We start from the raw sequence: 22,382 nt of genomic DNA on the forward strand, positions 1-22,382 counted from the left end.
AGAAGTAAAGCAGTATACACATTACAGTGTTTATGGTAAATGGGGTGAAACAGCCAAGTAATGGGACATTGGAATAGCTGCAGGGGGGAGGCCCCATTCGATCATGATTTTGTGAGGGGGAGGGGTGGCAAACTCAGACAGCCCCAGCTGAACTATACCTCAACTGTCCAGATTTTTGCAGAATGAATAGATTTTTGATTATTTTTGGTTTGTTCCTCATAAAATTTGTGTTTTGTGGCAAATCATTTAGGAATGAAGTCACTAAATAATGACAGACATTGAGTTTCAGACTTTATACTCTTCAGAAAAATGCATGCTAAAGCAAGACCTGTTATTCTGTCAGACGGTTTATACAAAAGCAATTTGTAGTACTGTTTTTCTGTTCCCCAATATATCTGGCCTTGTCCAGATTTCCTGTGTTAGCAGGATGAGAGGTACACGCAAAAAATCACTTTATAGAATTAGGTATATCCAAACCTCTCAACTTTCCTTGATTTTGGCTCAAAATGTTGTTCTCCCCCTAATAATCCCTCCGCAAAATGGCAAATTTGGAAGAAAACGTGGAGAGTTTACAATTAATAAATAATTGTAATGATCAGAGTTATAGATTACTTTTAATTTCAGAAATGCATGTAGATTCTCTTACCTTGTCAGCTGCTCAAGTTAACAGTACTAATATTTAAAAAGTGCCCATTCTTTGACAGTTTCCCAGCTGTATTGTGTGGCTATTTTATATTTGTACATCACAGTTTTTGTCCATTTTTCATACAATTGTGGTTTTCTGGCAAATCATTAAAGATTGAAGTTAGAAAATAATGACAGACATTTGAGTTTCACATTTTATAGCCTTCAGAAAATTCATACTAATACAAGACCTACTATATTTTATGACTTTTTCTAAGTTGATAAGAGCAATATTTAAAAAAATGTTCTTATTTTTGAGTCTTTGTCCCACTTCTGTTTATGGCTTTGTCCAGAGTTCTTGCTCTGAGGCTGAGAGGTATGACAAATGTATCAGGGCCATAACGGTCAGCCAGAGACATTTCAAATTGACATACTTGCTGCACCCCACTCCCCCACGTAGTGACTCTGGATGTGTCCAAGGAAGGCAAGGAGCAGTTATGCAGTGCAAGTGTGCAGAGTATCCCCCATCCAAGGTAGACACAAGTACTACAGTGGCTTTTCATCTGTCCTTGATTTTGCAGAATGTTCTGGTTTTCTGGCAATGCTTTAATGACCATCAGGTAAGCTTGTCTGAGAATGTAAGATGCAGGTAAGCTTTAATAAGCATACTGTTAAAGAATTACTAACACTAGAAGCCCTTTTGCTGTTGTCATGCAGAGAATATTTACATAACTAGATAGCGTATAAGCCTTAGGTATTGAAATGCATATGACAGTATTTGTAATTAAGGACAGAATTACAGTATTTTCAGAAGCTCATTACATTTGTTGGAGACTTGCAGTCATTTTTGCACGCTTTACCCGTAAACTAAACAGAATGCCAATCTATCATGTTGGTCCATAATCTGTGCAGTAATCCTTTAAGCAATGTATCTTGAGCTTGTTGCTTGTTTGCTGTTCATTTTTTACTTTGATCATATTTTCCCCATGAAACAAGTAGATAGTTTTTTTAGGCAGCAGGTCTTTTTTGGATAAGAAACATTTTTACAAGTGGAGGTATTGCTACTTTCAGCATGTTACTTGGTACTTTTATAAAGCTGAATATAAATTATAATTACAACTGCAGTGCAAGGAGAAGTGGTTTGAGTTGAGTGCTGCTTGTTTTTTTTATACTTGATTTTGACTGGCATTCCAGTAATATATTTAAAAAGTAATTTTTTTTCATGCCTCGCAACCTTTTTGTTTCCATCTAGATATTAAGTAAGCTGTCATGTAGCCAATGCATTGAAAAATTTTTTTTCTTATACAATTCATTTTGTCTTGATTGGACTCTCATAATAGCGGTTTGGCAGTGGCACGCAGGGCAGCGTAAAGTCCTAGTTTTTGCGTTTTTAGCATAGCTCTGCCCCTTTCTAGTTGTCCACACCTCTTCTCATTGGCCCCACCCATTCAGCTGTCTCCTGCAGCCCCACCTTTGATTTCAAGTCACCAGCTGCCACTGCAATTCTGCTACAACTGCAAATAAATATACAAGATTAAGGTCCCAGAACAAACTAAAAAATTGCAAACATAAACTTTTTGGGTAAACCATGGAAAAAAAAAATCAGAAAAGAAAAACAGTATCACCATGCATATTATTGTTACTGCAACTTAAAAAATTAAGCAGAATTGCAATGAAAGCTTTTTTCTTCCGTCACTGATGAAAAACTATCTTATAGTTTATTTTTTTCTCTGCTTTTTGGATGCAAGAGACACAAACTTATCTAAGGTTACAAGGTTCTTGGTTTTATCTAGATAATATCTCAGTTGTTCGTGTACAGTCTTAATAGTTAACAACTATTTTGTACATGTTCTGGGGATTAGGAAAAAACTGGCCAACTGAATGGACTGACTGAGGGACAAGTCAGTCACTACCTTTGGCATATAAGTGGGATTGGTTCATATACTAACACAAGCAGATTATAATAAATCGAAGGGGATGATGAAACAGTGGGGGAGTTTGAGTAATAAGGCAGAGTAGGATTTTGGATGGAGTTCCTTAAGGTAAATAATAACCCTGCAGAACAATATAATCATACAGTAGCAGAAACAATTCTGATAACTTAAGTCAACACAGGAATGGATAAGCAGATCTTACCAATAGGAATGACTGCAGGTAAGGGCACAGAAAATAGACAAGAGGAAACTGGAATTTCCTGTAGACAATTAGCAAAGGAACCAATGTACTGAGAGCAAATAACTAGGAAGGAAAAGTTAAACGAGAAAATCAGTAAAAACTCCGTAAATTCACAACAGATGAGCGAAAGGAGCAAAGCAGTCCAGCGATAAACCATGCAAGAATAAATTAACATATCACAAATTTATTTTCGTAAAAACGTTTTCGTCTCACCAACACGGGAAACTTCTTCAGAAAATGAATGTTAAAACATACAAACCAAGTTAACACTTGAGTTTTAAAAGAATCCAAAAGGTTCCGCCCAAAAGCAATTCCGTACTACTAACCAATCAAAAATTCTCACAAAGTTTAAAGAACTGTCAGCTGTGGATGCTTAATCGGACTTGTCTAAACAGTTCAAATAAAATACATATATAAGGGTAGTATCAAAAAAAATCCAACATAAATATAAAATATAACATATAAAACATAAAATGCAAAATCAGTATTTCGCCATTCACTAAGATGACTAAGCTCTAATGAATGCAATAGTCACAGGACTTGTATTTAAAGTCATTGTGTGAGTTGTCAGCATATAATAGACATAAAAAATTATTTAAAAAATTATTTATTTTAATGGCTCGAATAGAACATATTAACTAACTAATTAACTATTTTTATATATATATTGTATACTTTGTTAACTGTTAATTAGATCAGATATCCTGAACCCACCAATGAGACCTCTCATTGATGGTAGAACATCTTTAACATACCCTAGTGCAAAACTAGTAGATTCCATTCTTCAAAAATATCTGAAAAGAATACCACAAATCTGTAAAGACTCATGGTCACTATTGGAGAGTCTCAATAATTTAACTCTAGACCATTATTCTAACTTATTGACTATAGATGTGGTAGACTTATACACTTCCATTCCCCATATGGAAGCAATTGAGTGGACTACTTTAATATTAAAACAGATGAATGCCGCCGATAATGACATCTATGTGGTCACAGAACTATTGGATATTATTCTCACTAATAATTTTTTTTACTTTTAACAACAAGTTTTTCTTACAGAAACAAGGGGTAGCAATGGGCTCCCCTTGTGGGGCGAGTATGGCAAACTTATTTGTTGCCTATTGGGAGATATGTTTCATATTTGACAAACCAGAAATACCAAAACTACTGGTTTACTACACTAGATTTTTGGACAACATTTTTGTCATCTTTCGAGGCAATAAAAAGGAAGCTGACGAGTTCATTGAATATTTAAACTCTACAACTTTGTTTTTCAAATTTACACACCATTTTGGTACAACTAGTATGGATTACTTAGATGTTAAACTGACCAGAGGTCCTGATAATAAGTTTTATTCTACTATCTTCAGGAAGCCAACACACTGTAACTCATTCTTACATTTTTCCAGCCAACACCCTTTTAAACAGAAACGCTCTATAGTAAAGGGTCAACTGGTCAGAGCAGCCAGAATGTGTTCTACAGATGACTTCCTTGGAGAATGTGTTCTGTTGGAAAGAATGTTTGCTAAAAGGGGTTATCCAGTCTATCTTATACAAGAACTAATTTTAGAAGTAAGGAATAAGTGAGAGTTGGGTTTATTAAAACCCATTCTCCTTGACTCTAGAGGTTCTAATGTAGTACAGACTTTAGTATCTGAGGTAAACAATGACATTTACCCCTTTAACAACAAATCTAGTTTAGGCAACATAACTATTTTGACGACAACACAAACAGATATTAGTCATTGTTATAGATATAGTTTTATTACTCCCTTCAACAATGACAGTGAGGTAATTAAATTTCTGTTACGGAAGAACTGGCATCTATTTTCTAGGGATAGCTCACTAATAGAGAAAACTGGTTCATCACCAGTTATCATTTATAGGAGAGGACCGAATTTAAAAAGCCTGTTGGAATGAAAACTATTTGGGTCTAATAATAGACCCAATGGTTTTTCCCTATGCAGTGCTTGTAGTATGTGTAAACATACAACAAAAAGTAACCACTTTGAGGTAATTAACAGAAAATTTTTTATTAAACATAAACTTGACTGTAATTCAAAAAGTTTAGTTTACTTAGCAATGTGTAAATCTTGCAATGCTTTCTATGTGGGGAAGACTGATCACAGATGTCGGGATAGGATCTACGAGCATATCTATGCTATCTCTAAAAACAAGTGTGATAATGCTCTGGCTAAACACATAAATGGTAATCCTGGTCACAGTTTTCAGTTCTTAGCTATAGACCAGATAGGACAGGATATTAGAGGTGGTCCTATTTCTATCCAACTAGAATGTCGTGAATTGGAGTAGCAGTTATTACTGAATGCTTTCAGTATGCCAGGACTAAACGACAATTGTAATATTTCATGTATATTGAAATTGAGGAGCATCCTGAGATAAAAGTAATTTTGTCTCAGGACGCGTAAATAACAGTTAACAAAGTATACAATATATATAAAAAATAGTTAATTAGTTAGTTAATATGTTCTATTCGAGCCATTAAAATAAATCATTTTTTAATAATTTTTTGTCTATTATATGCTGACAACTCACACAATGACTTTAAATACAAGTCCTGTGACTATTGCATTCACTAGAGCTTAGTCATCTTAGTGAATGGCGAAATACTGATTTTACATTTTATATTTTATATGTTATATTTTACTTAACATTGTATGTAGTATTTCTATGTACTGCTTGATGATGATTTATGTTGGATTTTTTTTTATACTACCCTTATTTATATATGTATTTTATTTGAACTGTTTAGACAAGTCCGATTAAGCATCCACAGCTGACAGTTCTTTAAACTTTGTGAGAATTTTTGATTGGTTAGTAGTATGGAATTGCTTTTGGGCGGAACCTTTTGGATTCTTTTAAAACTCAAGTGTTAACTTGGTTTGTATGTTTTAACATTAATTTTCTGAAGAAGTTTCCCGTGTTGGTGAGACGAAAACGTTTTTACGAAAATAAATTTGTGATACGTTAATTTATTCTTGCATGGTTTATCGCTGGACTGCTTTGCTCCTTTCGCTCATCTGTTGTGAATTTAGGAAGGAAAAGTTAACAGACTAGGAGGAAGCCAATCAGAAGTTTGGACTGCAGGTTAGAGATGGTCTTTCATTCCAGGGACTGATAAATTAAGGAAAGGGAAGGGGACATAGTAGTGCTAAATAAAAGACCAACTATGGTAGAATTTTTAGCCAAGTCTAAAACAGAAGCAGCTGGAAAAAAGGATAATTAACAGGGCATACAAAATACTGCATGAAGAATCAGTCAATGGAGTTTAGAAAAGTTTGGTAAATTGCCTTTCCAGTCCCAAAGAAAAATGGGAAAATATCCATATGGCTCCCAAAAAGAAAAAGTAAAAAAGGTTTAGGATTTTTGCTTGGAAGTGTTTACACAGATATGTATATACCTAAAGCATACTTCAGAGATTTTTTTCTTATGTAGATAACAAATGCTGGAAATGTGATGGGAAAGATGGAATGAATTGGGAATTTACATCTTGGGAATTAAACAAATTGAAATATTTAAAAAATTTCCTATAGTGTTTTGTCAGAAATGTTGTGGAGGAAACTGTAACTAAGGAAATCATTCTTCTGAGCTGGGACTTGGGCTTTGAACTGCCTAGATGTAGTAAGAATTTACTAAGTTTAAAGCTACTGACTGCCAAAAAAATCAATTACTATAAAAATGGAATTCAAAATTTAAGACAACTGTAACCAAAGTACTGAACATGCAAAAGAGATAAAAGAACTGGATGTGGAATCCTTAGTAAAAGGAAACAGCAAATTGCATAGAAGTAAATGGATCTGTAAGAACAATACATTCAGAATAATGTTCAGGAGGAGGAGTAAGGTTTAACTGCAGGAAGGATTGAAACAATTTATGTAATGTCAGAGTGAATAATTGTGAAAAAGAAAATGTGCATACTGCATGAAAAAAATGTCACTTTTTTCTTTTAAATGGATGTGCATCTGTGTCACTGATTAGTTGTGATTTAATAGTCACTGTTTTAGTTGTGATTTAATAAAGATATTAAAAAAGGGTGGGCGGGTTCTAAGCCTGACTCTGTCTTTACAGAACACTAGAAAGAGCTCTGTGTATGCCCGCCTGTAATTCTGAAAATTTTCTAGCTGAGACAAGTAAAAAAGCAGTTTTCTACATCAGATATTTTGTAGATGTTGAGGCAGCAGGTTCAAAAAGAGGCTGGGTTGTTTCTTCCATGACATAATTCAAGATACATGAAGGTGCAATACACGTTCAAGGTGATCTGAAAATTAATAATCCCTTCAGACATCTTTAACAGGCTTGCAGGGTTGTAGGAGAGCATCCAAACGCATACAAGCTAAAATGGCACAAACATTTACTTTTAAAGAAGCATACGCCAAGCCTGAATTGAAGAGCTCACATAAATGTAGAATCAAAGACAATGATGCTATGTTAAGGCCATGATTCTTTCTGTGGCATCACAGAGAAAACATCTTCTATTGGGATAAGTAGGGTTTTCCTAGTGGCAGGTTTCCAAGCCTCCATAACATATCATTAAATTATTTTCCCCTGAAAATACAGTTAATACCAAATTTGGATAGCCTGAATATGGGAAAAACACTGGAGTTTCATGGAATTTTGCATTTTCATTTCCTTGAGAACCATAAATTGTCTCTGCTTCTATATGACAGTTAATACATGCTCAGTGAACTGGTGTCTAGAGGGCAAGAGAACTAAATCATCCAGCCAGTGAGTGCAGAATCATTTGGCTGGGGTGCATTAGAGCAGCCATGTCCTACATAAGGAGGTCTATGTTGCAAAGGCAGCATGTGGAATTTCATTGTGGACATCTGAATGATGAACAAGAACTAGAGCATGTGTGGCCCATAAGGGTGTTACCAGGAAGATCCTTGGCCTCTCCTTTCTAATTTTCTTGATCAAAGAGAATGCATGCACAGAGACCTGGCCACCTGAAGAAGAAGAAGAAGAAGAAGACATCTGTTGTTTAAACTTCTTTGTGTGGTGTTCTGCATCACAATATCCTCAGCTGTTTGCTACTTAGAGAAGCAACAAGCCTATCTCTGGAGCACCTCACCTGTGAATAATCTGAAGGAAGACATCCTAGTGTAACATCCAATCATGGGGATCTATAGTTGGTACACAACTGAGTTCAAATGGTATGGGATGCAGACTGCCTTTACAGTCACTTGGAACTGATGAGCTACCTCCTAGGCAGTCATGGCCAGTCTACACAAGGGATAAGAATAGATCCCCTCTTTGCTTGATGATCTACCACATTACAGTACAATAATGTGCTGTCTGCTGTCACATGCAAGACATTTTTTTCCAGATGGGTTTTGTTAGAGTGTATTTAACAGTGAATAAAGGTTGAAAGTAATTCTGTTACAAATATGCAAAATAAATAAGGAACAAAATAAAGCTTGCTTAAATGTAGAAATAGAGTTTAATAATATGTGATTAGCATCCATACTAAAATGACCGTGGCTTGGAAAATAAGGAATTTGCTTAATGGATATGTTTATATTTACATTATTTACATTTGCTGTTGTCTGCCTTTCATTCTTGTGCATTTTAACAGATGTACTTTATATGAAAAGAAAATATATGCCTGTCAGTCTTGTGACTTGAGATTTTTATTAACTATTTTCATTTGATTTTATGCGCTAGAACTGTTTTGTTTACCTTTTGACTATGCTATGAGAATGGCAGTCATACACTCTGCTTTACTATAGTACTGATAAATGTCTTGCTTTAACTGAATGAAAGTAAAACATTTGGGAATGATTTATCCATACATCAGATCCTGCTATGTATGCTTAACCAAGAAATATATCTCTTTTGTACAGATCAGCTGTAGTTTCCTGCTCTTTTGCAACGTTTCCTTAAGCTTAGATGTTGAATGCAGGAAGACAGTCTCTGTCAGTTCAGCTAATTTATTTTCTTTATTCTGTAACTGCTGTTCAAGAGTTTTCTGTAATTCTGCATGTTTTTTTGACATTTTTTAGTAACCTGTTCTGCTGAATCCACAACTCCTATGCACTTTTGGAAAAATGTTTGTATAACTTGTCTAAATTTCCTGAACTCATTGTGTCTGTCTTTTTCAAGTTTATTACATTCTTTTATAACAAGATATACTAGAGGTTCTGTTAGTAACTGATTTGACTCCTGTTGTAACTCTGAAATAAACATTTCACATGTGGTGACAGGACATAACTGTCCAACATCTGAATATAATAGAAACACTTTACCCTTAGTTAATTTTTTATCATGAAAAGGACGGTCTTTACAGTCTTTTTTTTAGCAATATCATGCAATACTTTTTATGGCATGGCACACAAAATGCAGTTTCTGTTGAATCACACAATACACATCTGTCATAACCCACATGGTTTTCTTTGAGATACCAGTCAAATATTGTAATCCATTTGCATAATGCCTTGCTATCAACTTGCCCTGATAAGGCTTTACATGTACTAATGTACTGTGTATACCACCACTGCAATTTACTAAAGCTTGGCTTACACCTGCTTGAATTCTGTCTAATAGCATCCATACTAAAAATGTGACACAGAAATAAGGTCTTACCAGTTAGCAAGAAAACAGATGACCAGGCTGTTGATGCAGAGATGGCTGAAAAATTTTCAGAGTCACTCGAGAAGCTGGTGAAACACAACAGACAGCAAACTGATGTGTAAAGTAGATGTCCACCTTTTCATGAAGATTTTATGGCACTGCAACTTTCCTGCACTGCAGGCTCAACCTGGATTCAGACGTCTGACAAACTTTACTACTACAAGCTGCATAAACAGGAATACTTCTGTTTAAGATTTACACATATGTACAAATGTTAGTTACTGCAATTTGAAGTGACCCTCTGCAGGGCTTACCACTCCCTCTGTGTTTGAATGCAGGTTAGCTTGCCATTGAAAATGAATTATCAGGTGCTGAACACGGTGCTGTTACTGTGATGGATCTGAAGTCTTCTTAAGACACTAAGGTCTTACTGGCTGGATTCTGCTGAAATCAAAGTCCAGTTATCACAGTCTGTTGCCCACAGAAGCTTGCAGAGTGTACACTGAAGCAGCACCTAAAAATCTGAGCAGTAACCAGTAAATTACTTTTTATAAACAAACCACACAAACTACTGTTGCAGCTTCAGGTACTGTTCTACTTTACTTCTCAAACAGCATGGATGATGTGAGAGATGCAATATTACCTCGGAACAAGTGTGCTTCTACACAAATACCTTTATCTCTAACATATGTTGATTTACAGTTCTTGTATACAGTTATAGTCACGCAGTTCAAATCCTGTTTTTCTCTTGGTATTCTATTTTGGACTTTGTATGAAAACATCTGTTTGCTGGTGTTTGCAGAAAAATATGTTTTCATCCTATAATGCTGATATTGTTTTTTAAGGAAACACCTTGTGTAAAAACACATACAAATGCTGACTTGATCATTCAAACTTCCATGCTTAACAGTGTCATATGATAGAAACGTACATATTGTTTTCATGTTGTCCATTTTTTACAAAAGCAGGTTAACTTTCTTACTGACAATGTGAAATGCATACATCCTTTTTCACATTCTTGTAAAGTCCGTAAGAGGTCAGCTTTCTTGGCGACAGTGTGAAATGCACACATTCTTTTTTTTTTTTTTTTACATTTTTGCCGAGTCTGTAAGGAAACATTTCCATTAAGCAAATTCCTTATTTTCCAAGCCACAGTCATTTTAGTATGGATGCTAATCACATATTACTAAACTCTATTTCTACATTTAAGCTAGCTTTATTTTATTCCTTTTTTATTTTGCATATCTGGAACATAATTACTTTCAACCTTTATTCACTGTTAAATACACTAACAGGTTTGAATGCTCTGCATACCTGATCCAGGGTCAACACCTCTTTTACATTTATATGCTTCTTTCTTTCTTTGAGTTGTGTCCCAAAGGTGTTTACCTTGAGGACTCCTGAATGTGCTCTACCTAGGTCTGAAGCACCTGTGGTTGGGTTCTGACTGTGAGGATCCTGCATGAAGAGCACCCCTTGGTCCTGTTTGACCTGGGTGGACCACCATTCTAGCTCCTTTATAATATATAAGGTGCTACATGGATAATCTTTTCAGGGACTTTAAGTGCTGGCTTCCAAGAGTTTCTTAAGGACAAATGGAGCTTTGTCATGTGCAGTCTTGCCTGGTGGACCATTAAAACTGTGGATACCATGAGTAACAGTGCCCTCAGGATTTCCCCTGATCATAAACAATGTTTCTTATTGTATGTATTTTATGTAGGAACTTATGGGGTTCCAGGACCCAGAAAACCTACATTTTTTTATAGACAGGGGGCTCAGCATCCATTTCCTTAGAGGCAGCAAAAAAATGCATCCTCTACAGCTCCCAAGACTCCAGGAAATGCAACAGGTTTAAGAGTATCCATTCGTGGCAGATCATAATACCTTTTCTGCCATCTGAACCCTCCTCTGGCTTCCTATCTGAAAAGGTCTTTAATTCTATACAAAGGATCTCAATAAGACTGCTGCTGGTGAAACACTGTTACAAGGATATGTAATATGTACTGTCTGCCATCTGGACTATTTGGTAATATTTTTTAAGACTGCTACGTTTCCTAAGCCTAGTCTGATTATCCACAGTTTTTCATGATGGACTAGAGATGTGTTCTGCATTCTTTTACTACCCACTGGATACTCTGTATGTACCAGCTGTGAGCAATGCAATCTATTATCTTCTTTGCTAGACTGCTGCTAGTTTTCCTCCAAAAGTCACTTTTGTTTTTAACCACCCAAGTGAAATAGTGAAAGGATCCATTTTTAGTCAAAAACTGCCACTAAGTGTGCTTTAGTTCAGTTCTGCACATTTATGACCAAATAGCAAAACAATGAGTGAGGCACTGAATGCTACTAGACAATCAGTATTTTTATTTCTTCTCTTTTCATGTTACATCATGCAATGCATCTTGCTTGGACTTATTTACTGTAAATGTTCTATCTCTGTATCTGGGTTGTGGTTGAAAAGGGTAAACTGACCTACCCATCTAGCTAATAAACAATCTGAAATAAGTGAACATTACAATGACAAACCACTCATTATTCAGGAAATGTATATTTTTTTATCAAATCCTCTTATTATAACAGGTTTGTAAGTGAAAAGATAATTACTGAAAAGTATTCTTGATTTGTGACCTTAACCACTGAACCTAGTGATGAGAGCTTAAAATGCATGAATACATTTCCTGTGTCGGGTAGTCTCAGATGCCTGCCATGCTGCTAGGCATTCCCATAGTACAGCGGGTTTATGCTACCTGAAAATCTACAGTATTGTCTCCACTTTAACTGTGCTATCAAAGCCGCTGTTATCATAAGATTACCACAGTCTGGTGATTTTTACTCAGTCCAATTACTGGGGTGCAAATGTTTATACAGAAATCAACACCTGTGCAAACAGCAAGGTTTTTTGTTTAGTCCATGTGTTGTTTCTTTCAGTGTACACTCTCAACATGATGTTCATTATTTTCAGTTTCATTTTTCTAAGTATGGCATTCCAAGCCTAATACCACTACACGAGCTCACATGCGTTTTTTTCTTCTATTGACACATTTATTCACTGATTGATGTAGTATACACAGATGTATGCAAAGTATAACTGGCGGTTGCAAAAGTTAAACTGAAAAATGTAATTAATTATCAAAAGTATTACCAAAGCAAATATGGTTTGCAATGATGTATTCTGTCTCTAAAGGAAAGGAGAGGAAAGGAAAGGACTGCAAACTGGCCCTGTACCGTCAGTGAAACTTACTTTCCATTGATGACACCATCAGGGTTTAGCATGGGAACGATTTTAAAAATGAAGGATTCCCGTAAACTCTGAGCAAGTGGGCTGTTGCTTATTAAGAACTCCAGAGACCCTTTCATCACCCAGCTAGAATTAGTCTCTCCAGGATGAACACGAGATGTAAGGAAAATGTATGGCCGGTTTCCTAAATGAAAGAAAAAGTTATTAATGAATGCAGTTCCACAACTAGGATCCCATTTACATGATGAGAACAGTTACTGAACAGCACAGTTAGCTGTACACATGGAAACTGGGCTCGTATTTAAGTCACCACAAACGTATAAAGTGGCCTTAAAATGTATTTAGCATGTGTTTTTAAGATGCATTCAGAAAGAAGTCTTGTCAAAGTATGGATCTCTTTCCTGGCCAAACATGGTAAAATCAGCAAGTCATACCCAAAAACATGTACGCTTAGCCCTCTGAAAGCACTACACACACTGTGAATTTCTCAAGATCTAATCTGTTCTGTCATGAATGAGAAAGATCTTGGAATATTATGGGACATATGATACTTAAAGGAAGGAGGCTAAATGAGGTCTGTGAAAAACACAGATGTGCTGTCTTTAATACCGAGAAACTGCCTGCATTCTTTCTATATGTTGTATTTACGAAATGAGGTTGAGACCTGGTGACATGCTTTGCAATAGGAAGTACAGTTGTGTAAAATCTTACCATAAGAATAGATGTCCTCTTCACTGTTGCAGTATTATTCATCTCTGGGATCTCCTGCAAAGCACAGCCCAATGTCTGGCCAGTATAACAAAGCCTTTATATTGTGTATGATTTGTACATCGCACATATACTTCTCATACAGGACGTAGGGCATAAAGGTGACGTACGGACGCAATTACCCAGAACTAATGTGCCCCAGGAGAAAACAATCTTCATAGGACAAAGGAAGCTCACATCCAGAAAGAGAAAATGTAAATGGAAAAGGGGAGCCCTCGGCCAGGAGGGTAATCAAAACAAAGTCCAAAAGAAAAATGGGGGATGGAGGGAGAGGCCAAATACTGCAACACTGAAGAGAAAGATATCTACTGTTACAGTAAGATTTTACACAACTATACTCTGTCCTTCTATATCACTGTTGCAGTATTCTTCACCTTAGGGAGAGTACAAAAGCTCAAGAAAAGGAATGGGAGGTGGAAGGCTAGAAAGAGTCCTTGACAAACTCATGCAGGATAGCCCTAGCAAAACCTGCTCTGGCCACAGAAACCATACTCAATTTATAATGCTTAGTAAAGGTATGCACTGAAGATGAAGTAGCAGCTTCAGTGATGGAATTGGTGTCCAAACCCTTGAAGAAAGCACCAGAAGAGGCAACAGCCCTAGTAGAATGAGCTCTAATGGAAATAGGCAGACACTTGAGAAAAGGAATATCAAAATGAAATGGCCTTTAGACATCCAGGAGGAAATGGTTGGCTTAGAAACAGCCAAACCCAATGTTCTGGGATGAAAAGAAACAAAAAGCTGGTCAAACAATGAATAACTTAATTTGATCCTAATAATACCACAGCTGTCTGTGCAAATCCAACATACGCAGGACCCTCTCACTAGAAGACTGAGGAGAAGTAGAAAAAGGGAGGGAGTTGTACTGCATAAAAGGAGGATTAGTACGAATGACACTCTGTCTCTGTGAAAAAAAACAAAAAAGGAGATAAATGCCTGAAGCTCAGAAACTCTCCAAGCAAAAGTAACAGCCAGCAACAAAACAGTCCTCTAGGTACAATTTTGCAGAAAAATTGAAAGTGCATGCTCAAAAGGAGCCTAGGTTAATTTTTACAAAACAAAATTAAAGGTCCCAAGGAGGAGAAATAGGCTTTCTTGGGAGCCTAAGATGCAGAATGCCTTTAAGGAACTGTTTGACCTCAAAACAAGAAGCCAAAAGAGGATTCAAGGGCACACAGGCAGAAACAGTTGGCAAAACCAGAGGAATCCCCACTGAAAAAAAGACTCCTGGTTATGAGTATGACACCAGACTAAAAAGCTTTTCCATTTGGACATAAAAGACTTTTTGGTTGCAGGTTTTCTTGCCTCCTGTAATACCCCAAGCATCTCCTCAGAAAAAAGGTGCCTGAAAAAGATCAAAACCCTATCACCCACAATGTCAACTGAAGAGCGGACAAGCAGGGATAGATGAGTGACCCCTTGTCCTGTGTGAGAAGGTCCAACTGGTGAGGTAACTTGTGACTGCTCCTGGCAAGATGTATTAAGAGGAGGAACCAGTGCTGTCATGGCCAAAAAGGAGTCACTAGCAAAATTTCTGGGAAGTCCAGCTGAATCTTCTGTGGGACTCTTGGAAGTACAGGAAGGGAGGGAAGGCATAGAGAAACAAACCCCTTCCAAGGAAAAGAAAGGGTGTCTGTTTGCCACACCAGACAGTATGGTACTCTGGAACAGAAGAAAGGGAGCTGTCTGTTCAGAGGGGAAGCACAAAGACCTACCTGAGGAATACCCCATCAATGGACTTTGTCCAGAAACAAGTCTCTGTGAAACATCCATTTATGATCCTGTTTTGGACCTGCTCAAGGAGTCTGCCACTAGATTGTGCTCCGAAGGAATATACACTGCCTGAAGAGTTAGTTGATAACTAATAGCCAGATCCCAGGCCTGAAGAGCCAGCCTGAAAAGAAGGTAAGACTTTGTGCCCCCCTGCTTGTTGACATACCATATCACTGTGGTATTGTCTGCATAAACCTTCTGGGGCCTGGAGAGAACATGGTCTGACCTCTGATTGTGGGGGTGGGCTAGAGACTTTGAACTTTCAGGTGACCACAGGAAGCCCCCACCTCCACCCTATGTCTAAAGAATCAGTGAAGAGTTCTTGAGAAGGAACCGAGGCTGAAAAGGTAGGCCTGGGTTTAAATAAATTGCTGAATCCACCACTCTAATTCTCGTATCAGACAAGGACGAAGAGGCATGCTGAAATACAGAAGGTGTCAATGGTAAAGCCAAACTGACTTGAGGTACCACTGAACCTGTCAAGTATGCAGTCTGGCAAGAGGAAGTATTGGAATAGACGAGGCTATAAATCCTAGGACTCTCTGATTGGAATGGCAGGCAGAGGAAGAAGACTCAAAGAAAGTTGTCAAGGACAAAACCTTTAGAGGTGGTAGAGAAGCCAAGAGCTGCACTGTCTGAACCCTGCAGTCCAGATGCACATGATCCTGAGAAGGCATCAGGACAGACTTTTTGAGGGCTCTTCCCAGCCTTCTACCATAAGAGATATGGTAAACTTCAGAGCCTGTAACAGGCAGCTGGGAGAAGGTGCCTGAATCAACTGCTCATCTTAATTAAGGAAAGATCTGAATGCCTTGGAGTCTGCAAAAGGTAATACAGGAGCTAGGCATTTTGTGAATACCATTGCAAAAGTAGAGGGGCCAAATAACAAAGCAGAGAACTGAAAATGAGAGGAAGAAACAGAGAATGTAAAAACTTCATGAAAAAATGGTGAATAGGAACATGGGGTCTATATCACATTGTCGAAGTATTACAAGTTTGAATCACTAAAGTTTGAACTTTAATGATCGAACTGTAATACTTCAAAAGTAAAAAAAAAACGATCACACCCCCCTGCTACTTAAATATACCAACTCCGAGATCGCACATCAGTGCAATACAGTGCGGAAGCAGAAGATTTCCGTTTCCTACACTGTAGCGTGATCTCGGAGTTGGTATATTTAAGTAGCAGGGTGGGAGGGGACTTGCCCCCATTTACACTCTTTAGTATTTTTTGCATTGAAAATGATGCCATTGACATCAATTTGAACTTTTAATAGGTCAATCACTTGAGTTTGATGTTTAGCGATTCGAACTATTAAAAGTTTGATGATGTGATATAGACCCAGAACATGAATGTAAGCATCCTTCAAAATTCAAGGACACCAGAAGAGCCTGGAGCAGCAATACAGGAAATAGGGTTTGAAGACAAAGCATCCAAAAAGAAGGAACCTTGAGAAAGGTGTTGAGCAAGGAGAGATCCAGAGGAAGTCTCCATGTGCCCTCCTTTTGAAGAACCAGGAACATTCTATAGTAAAATCCCCTTCCCACTTGGGATGGAGGAACAGGCTGAAGAGTTCCCTGGTCCACCAGGAACCCAAGATCCTCTGAGAAATGATGAAGCTGTTCTAGAGGTGGTTGAGGAATCCCTGAAAAAGGAGGGATAGACTGCCATACCATGAAGTAACCCTGATGGATGATGGACAGAACCCAAGAATCTGAGGTGATGAGTTGTAGTAAACACCAGAAGTTCCAAACCATGGCAGGATTCAATAAGAGTACCCAAAACTTCTTCCCTGACCAGAATCTGCATAATCCCTCTAGGGCCCTCTGAGATAATCAACCATGGTTCCCCTTGATGTCCATAGAAGACGCATGCAAAACCTCAAAGGATGTGTGAAAGGAAGGATCCATGCCAGCCTCCAATGGGGGTCTCTGCAGAGGAATCCGAAGGCAACACTGGACAGCCTACAGAGCTATCACCCTGTCATACAGCAATGTCTGGTAAAGGATGAACAGCCAAAGAATCCAGATGAGAATTCTTGGTCTTCTTGCTTAATGGAAGTACCTCAGGGGGTAATCGATTCTGCCATACTACCCTGGCTAACTGTTTAAGCCTCTGGTTCTTGAGATAGACAGCCAGGGAAGACAACCAGCTTCTAAGAGTCTTAGACACAAATGCCTTACAAATACTACAGGAGATATGGTCATGGGAAGCACCCAAACAAAAAAGTATGCTGTTCCTGACTATCCTTACGGGGAATCTGCCTCTCGCACTCACATTTTCCCTTCTTGGATGACATAAACTCCGGGTAATTAAAGGAAAACAAGACCAAAAGTAAAAAGAAAAAAAGACTCCAGTGGAGCACTTATCTGATGGCTAGGTATTCAGCACAGCAAAGGGCGTTCAAACCGATGACGGTGTCTGGACTGGCAGCAAAGTGGTTCTAGATAATTGCGTCCACACATCACCTTTATACCCTACATCCTGCAGAGGGAGGCTATGTGTGACGTATGTCGCATACAGGATCTAAAGGCTTTGGCATACAAGCCTGACTACAGGCTATCTCTGGCAGGAGATCCCTAAGGTGAAGAATACTGACAGTGATATAGGAGGATATTGAGGATTATGAACTTTGGAAGCAGATCTTAGGCTGCAATGCCCTCTTAACTTAGGAATAACTGAACTAAAGTAGTAACAAACCTACATATCTTACTACGTAGTAACTATTCACACCAAAGAAATGTAAGTCTATGTAACAAATAACTGTCTACTAGACTCCTAACAAATCACAATATTTTGTTCCAGGTGAAAGGGAAAAGTATGAATATGTGAAATTATCTAAAAGTCTTGGAAAAGAGGGAAGCACAGCAAAGCAGCTGTAAAAGAAACTTTTTCACTTAACTGCAGTCTTAGGAATTGCAACCAGATACAGGGGTCTGCAACCTTCACTATAAAATGAGCCATTTTGGCCCCTCTCCCACCAAATAAAATTCATCGGGAGCCACAAAACCGATTTGACCCCTAAAATGAAGATAACACATCATATAAAGTTTTATATATAATTATCCTAAATATAAAAAAAACTAAGTTTATAAGAACAATATTTAAAATCCATCTCTATGTTTGTTCCATTGCTCGATCGCTCTCAGTGTGTGTGTGTGTGTGATATATCTCAACCTCTTAGAACAAGAAATCTGGAGAAAGCCACAGAGGGACACAAATTTTCTGAAGGGTATGAAGTCTGAAACTCGAATGTCTGTATTTTATCTGACTTCAGCCCTCAATGATTTACCAGAAAACCACAAATTTATGAGAAACAGACCAAAAATATTAGGCAAAAGTCAGGACATTCTGTGAAAATCTGCACAGTTGAGAGGTAACTGTGTGTGTGTGTGTGTGTGTGTTGTGCAGTAGAGTGGCCATTATTTTTCAAAGCTACAGGGAGCCACTGTATAGGGGTGGAAGAGCCACATGCGGCTCCAGAACCGCAGGTTGCAGACCCATGACATAAGACTAAACAGTAAAATCCTATATACAAAGGATACTATCAAAAACCACAACCACATAAACCTTGTGAACCTACCACCATCTTTCTAAAGAATATATCAAGAAAGGACTCCCCACATAAACCATAAGTAGTTAATCATGCTAGTTCCACTGTCAGTAAGCATGCAAAGGCACTAGACACAAAAGCAATATACACTCACAGGGTAGTCCCAAATGCCATATTCTACTACAGCTTCTAAAAGAAAATGAAAAGTGAGGCCACAATGCCCGTTCAAAGGCAAGGAATCATCTTAAAGACTTAACATCACGTGAACTATAACATGATTCTTTGAGGGTGTCTCTTCTTTGAGACTATTTGGCATCAATAGAATGGATTTCTAGTACTGTCAAATGTACAACACAAAACTACATAAACATACACATACCAGTCTAAAACAAGTCTGACTGCACACACAATCATACATATAACAAAAAGATATACATGTAAGAGCATAACAATTTTTTCATAGGTGTGTACTAGGCTAATGGCCCTGGAACCTTTACAAGCCTAGCCCATATAAGTGCCCTGGCACCGTGCTGCCGGACGTTAGTTTCCAGTGCCTCCATCAAGTACAGTCACTGCAGTGATGCCTGGGGTGAACTATTTCCCATCCACTCATCAAGATTTCTTTTGAAGAGGGCCAGCGAGGTGTTCTGCTTGATATGTATGGGAAATCTATTCCAGAGCATGGGCAGTCTCTGGGTTATGAACCTGCCTCTTTTTAAGGCAATTATCACTCTACTGCTTAGCATCTTCCACATTACAGCAATATTTAATAGCAAAAACAAAGTAAACGTTATGGTTAAGCCTTTTCGTCATTAACAAAGCCACAACACTCAAATGACCCCTATTCACTCACTGTTCATCCCGTGACACACATATGGTTTCATTTAAGTTTCACAATGTATGCCACAGTGCATTCTAAGGTTGGATAGTACTATGAAATGACAATCAATTCTAACTCCTACATTCACTACTCAGACTGTACTACACCACAGGTGATACAATACTATTAGTAACTCCTCCTAAAATTAATGCAAAGCCGAACAAATATCAAGATAACTGAGTGAGATCTGAATACAGCACTGCTAACGGTGTGGTGTAGTACAGTATACACAGATAAAATGGGATTGGTACAGAGACAAAGTGGATTATTGTGATGAAGGAAAAGGTAAAAGGTATTTCCTCCTAGTATCATGTCCCCTAATATATACAATTGAAATTATTTTGACAATGAGAAGATGGTTAGCATCAAAACAATAATTACACTGAAATCTGTATTTCTATGAAACTAACTTGCCTAGTTTTGGTACTATTTAATTTTCAGACCTATAGCACTGCTTCTATTTAACAGAACTGAAGATGTTCGAGTGGTTATGCTGCTGCAGTCATCACACTTGGGTTATCTGCCGTCAGGCGGTCCCGCAGTTGGCCTGAATTCCAAAGCCTTGGTCCGGCGTTGTCGTCGCTTCTTCCCTGACGTCAGTGCGGCAGGGGTATAAAAGAGGCAGCTGACGTCATATTTTCTTCAGTTTTTCTTGCCCCAGATGTCAGGTGCCCCCAAACTAAGAAGGCAAAGTAAGAAGCTTGCAAAACATACCTTAGTGCAAAACAATGGTACTAGTTGTAAGCAAATACACCATATAGACATGCATTCCAAAGGTTGAAGTACATGGAGGTATAAGAGAAAGTCTCGTTAGAAAGAGGGGATGGAGGGAGGGTAACCTGGACTGCAGCAGCATAACCACTCGAACATCTACATTTATGGTAGGTACAAAACTGCACTATGTTCATCGTGCTATGCTGCTGCAGTCATCACACTTGGGTAGAGTCCCAAAGCTATGGTTGGGTGGTAGGAGTTAAACTGGGTTAGGTGCAGCTAAGATGCCCTGCAGAACTGCAGTGGCAAACCCAGCTCTGGTTTTTGAGTACAGAGGAAGGTGGTAATGCTTGGTGAAGGTGTGCACTGAACTCCAAGTAGCTGCCTCCAGAATGTCCTTTGTTGGGACTCCTCGGAGGAAGGCTGCTGAGGTTGCTGTAGCCCTGGTAGAGTGAGACCTAATACTAGCAGGCACTGCTTTCCCGTGGTGTGAGTAGCAAAAGCAGATGCAATGTGCTATCCATTTGGAGATGGTCTGCTTTGAAATAGCCTTTTCTTCTGAGCCTGGTGCATAGGATACAAGGAGCTGTCAGATTTTCTGAAGGCCTTTGTCCTGTCCAAATAGTAACGTAGCAGTCTGTGAATGTCCAAAGAGTGAATGAGTCTTTCTCCTTTATTCTGTGGGTTTGGATAAAAGGTGGGCAAGTGTATGGTCTGATTGAGAGTCACACTGGATACTACCTTTGGCATGAAAGAAGGGTTGGTGCGTAAAGATACTCTGTCCTGATGGAAAATGATGAAAGGTTCCACTGCCATAAGTGCCTGCAGTTCTGAGACTCTGCGTGCTGAGGTGATAGCTAGCAGCAGGGCTGTCTTCCATGACAAGTATTGAAGCTCTGCTGAAAAGGCTGGTTCAAAAGGAGGAAGTGTTAATTTTTCCAGAGCAAAATTTAGATCCCAAGTTGGAGTAGGTGGTTTTCTGGGGGGTCTTATATTTTTTGCCCCTCTGAGAAACTGCCTTAGCAAAGGATGAGAGAAAATGGGAGGAACCGTATCATATTGAGCTGAAATGGCTGAAGCATGGATCTTTATGGATGAGAAAGAAAGGTCTTTGTGTAGCAGCTCAGTTAGATATTGGAGAATGTGCGGAATATTTGGGATACCAGGATTTAGGCTTCTGGCCTGGTTCCATACACAAAATCTTTTCCATTTGTCTGAGTAAGTTTTTCTGGTGCTGGGCCTCCTGGCCTCCAAAATGACATTCTGGACGTCCTTTGAGAGAAGTGTTGTTTGATAATTTAAGGTATTTTCCATGCAGCTAGATTTAAGGTCCTTAGCTGACTGTGAAGTATCTGAGAGTTCTGTTGGGTTAACAGCAGAGGGAATTGAGGTAAGATCCATGGAGGGCTTTGAGACAAGTTTCATAGTAGTAGGTACCAGTATTGACGTGGCCAGTCCGGGGCAATGAGGATCATCTGTGGTCTCTCCGATCTGGTTTTCAGTAATACCTGGGAGAGTAGAGGCAGAGGTGGGAAGGCGTAGACTGACAATGCTGTCCAACTGAATGATAGGGCATCCACTTTCCAGGCCAGGGGATGGTAAGTCCTTGTGCAAAATTTTTGTAGCTGGCAGTTGTTGGTTGAGGCAAACAGATCTATGTCTGGCGGTCCCCCACCTTTGAGTTATCATTGAGAATATTTGTGGGTGTAGTCTCCACTCGTGAGGGTCTGTCAAATTTCTGCTTAATTTGTCTGCCAAAATGTTTTCTTTTCCTGGCAGGAATTGTGCTTGTAGTTGAACTTGGTAAGTTAATGCTGTGTTCCACAAGTCCATTGCCTGTCTGCATAGTGGGTAGGAGTGTGTCCCTCCTTGTTTGTTTATGTACCACATAACTGTGGTGTTGTCTGTCCTTAATGGAAGTTGTCCTGGATGCAAAAGGTCCTTAAAGGCTGTTAGTGCATGTTTTACAGCTAGCATCTCCTTTTGATTGATGTGTAGCTGCCTTTGGTTTGCAGACCATTTGCCCTGTATGCATTGTCTTGCCATGTGTGCATCCCAGGCG

At 38.6% G+C, this 22,382-nt stretch overlaps 1 protein-coding gene across 1 annotated transcript in view; it reads right to left on the reverse strand.

The window, feature by feature from the left end:
• AGTPBP1 (ATP/GTP binding carboxypeptidase 1) overlaps window positions 1–22,382 on the reverse strand; it is a 2,804,614-nt gene that overhangs the window by 495,159 nt on the left and 2,287,073 nt on the right. Inside the window, exon 28 of the mRNA XM_044060898.1 lies at window positions 12,635–12,815. Within this exon, the coding sequence (XP_043916833.1) occupies window positions 12,635–12,815 (181 nt within the window). The remainder of the gene's footprint in view (window positions 1–12,634; window positions 12,816–22,382) is intronic.

The sequence above is a fragment of the Protopterus annectens genome, chromosome 2.part0 (genome assembly GCF_019279795.1).
Source record: "Protopterus annectens isolate FY-2018-M chromosome 2.part0, PAN1.0, whole genome shotgun sequence".
NCBI classification, from domain to species: Eukaryota; Metazoa; Chordata; order Ceratodontiformes; family Protopteridae; genus Protopterus; species Protopterus annectens.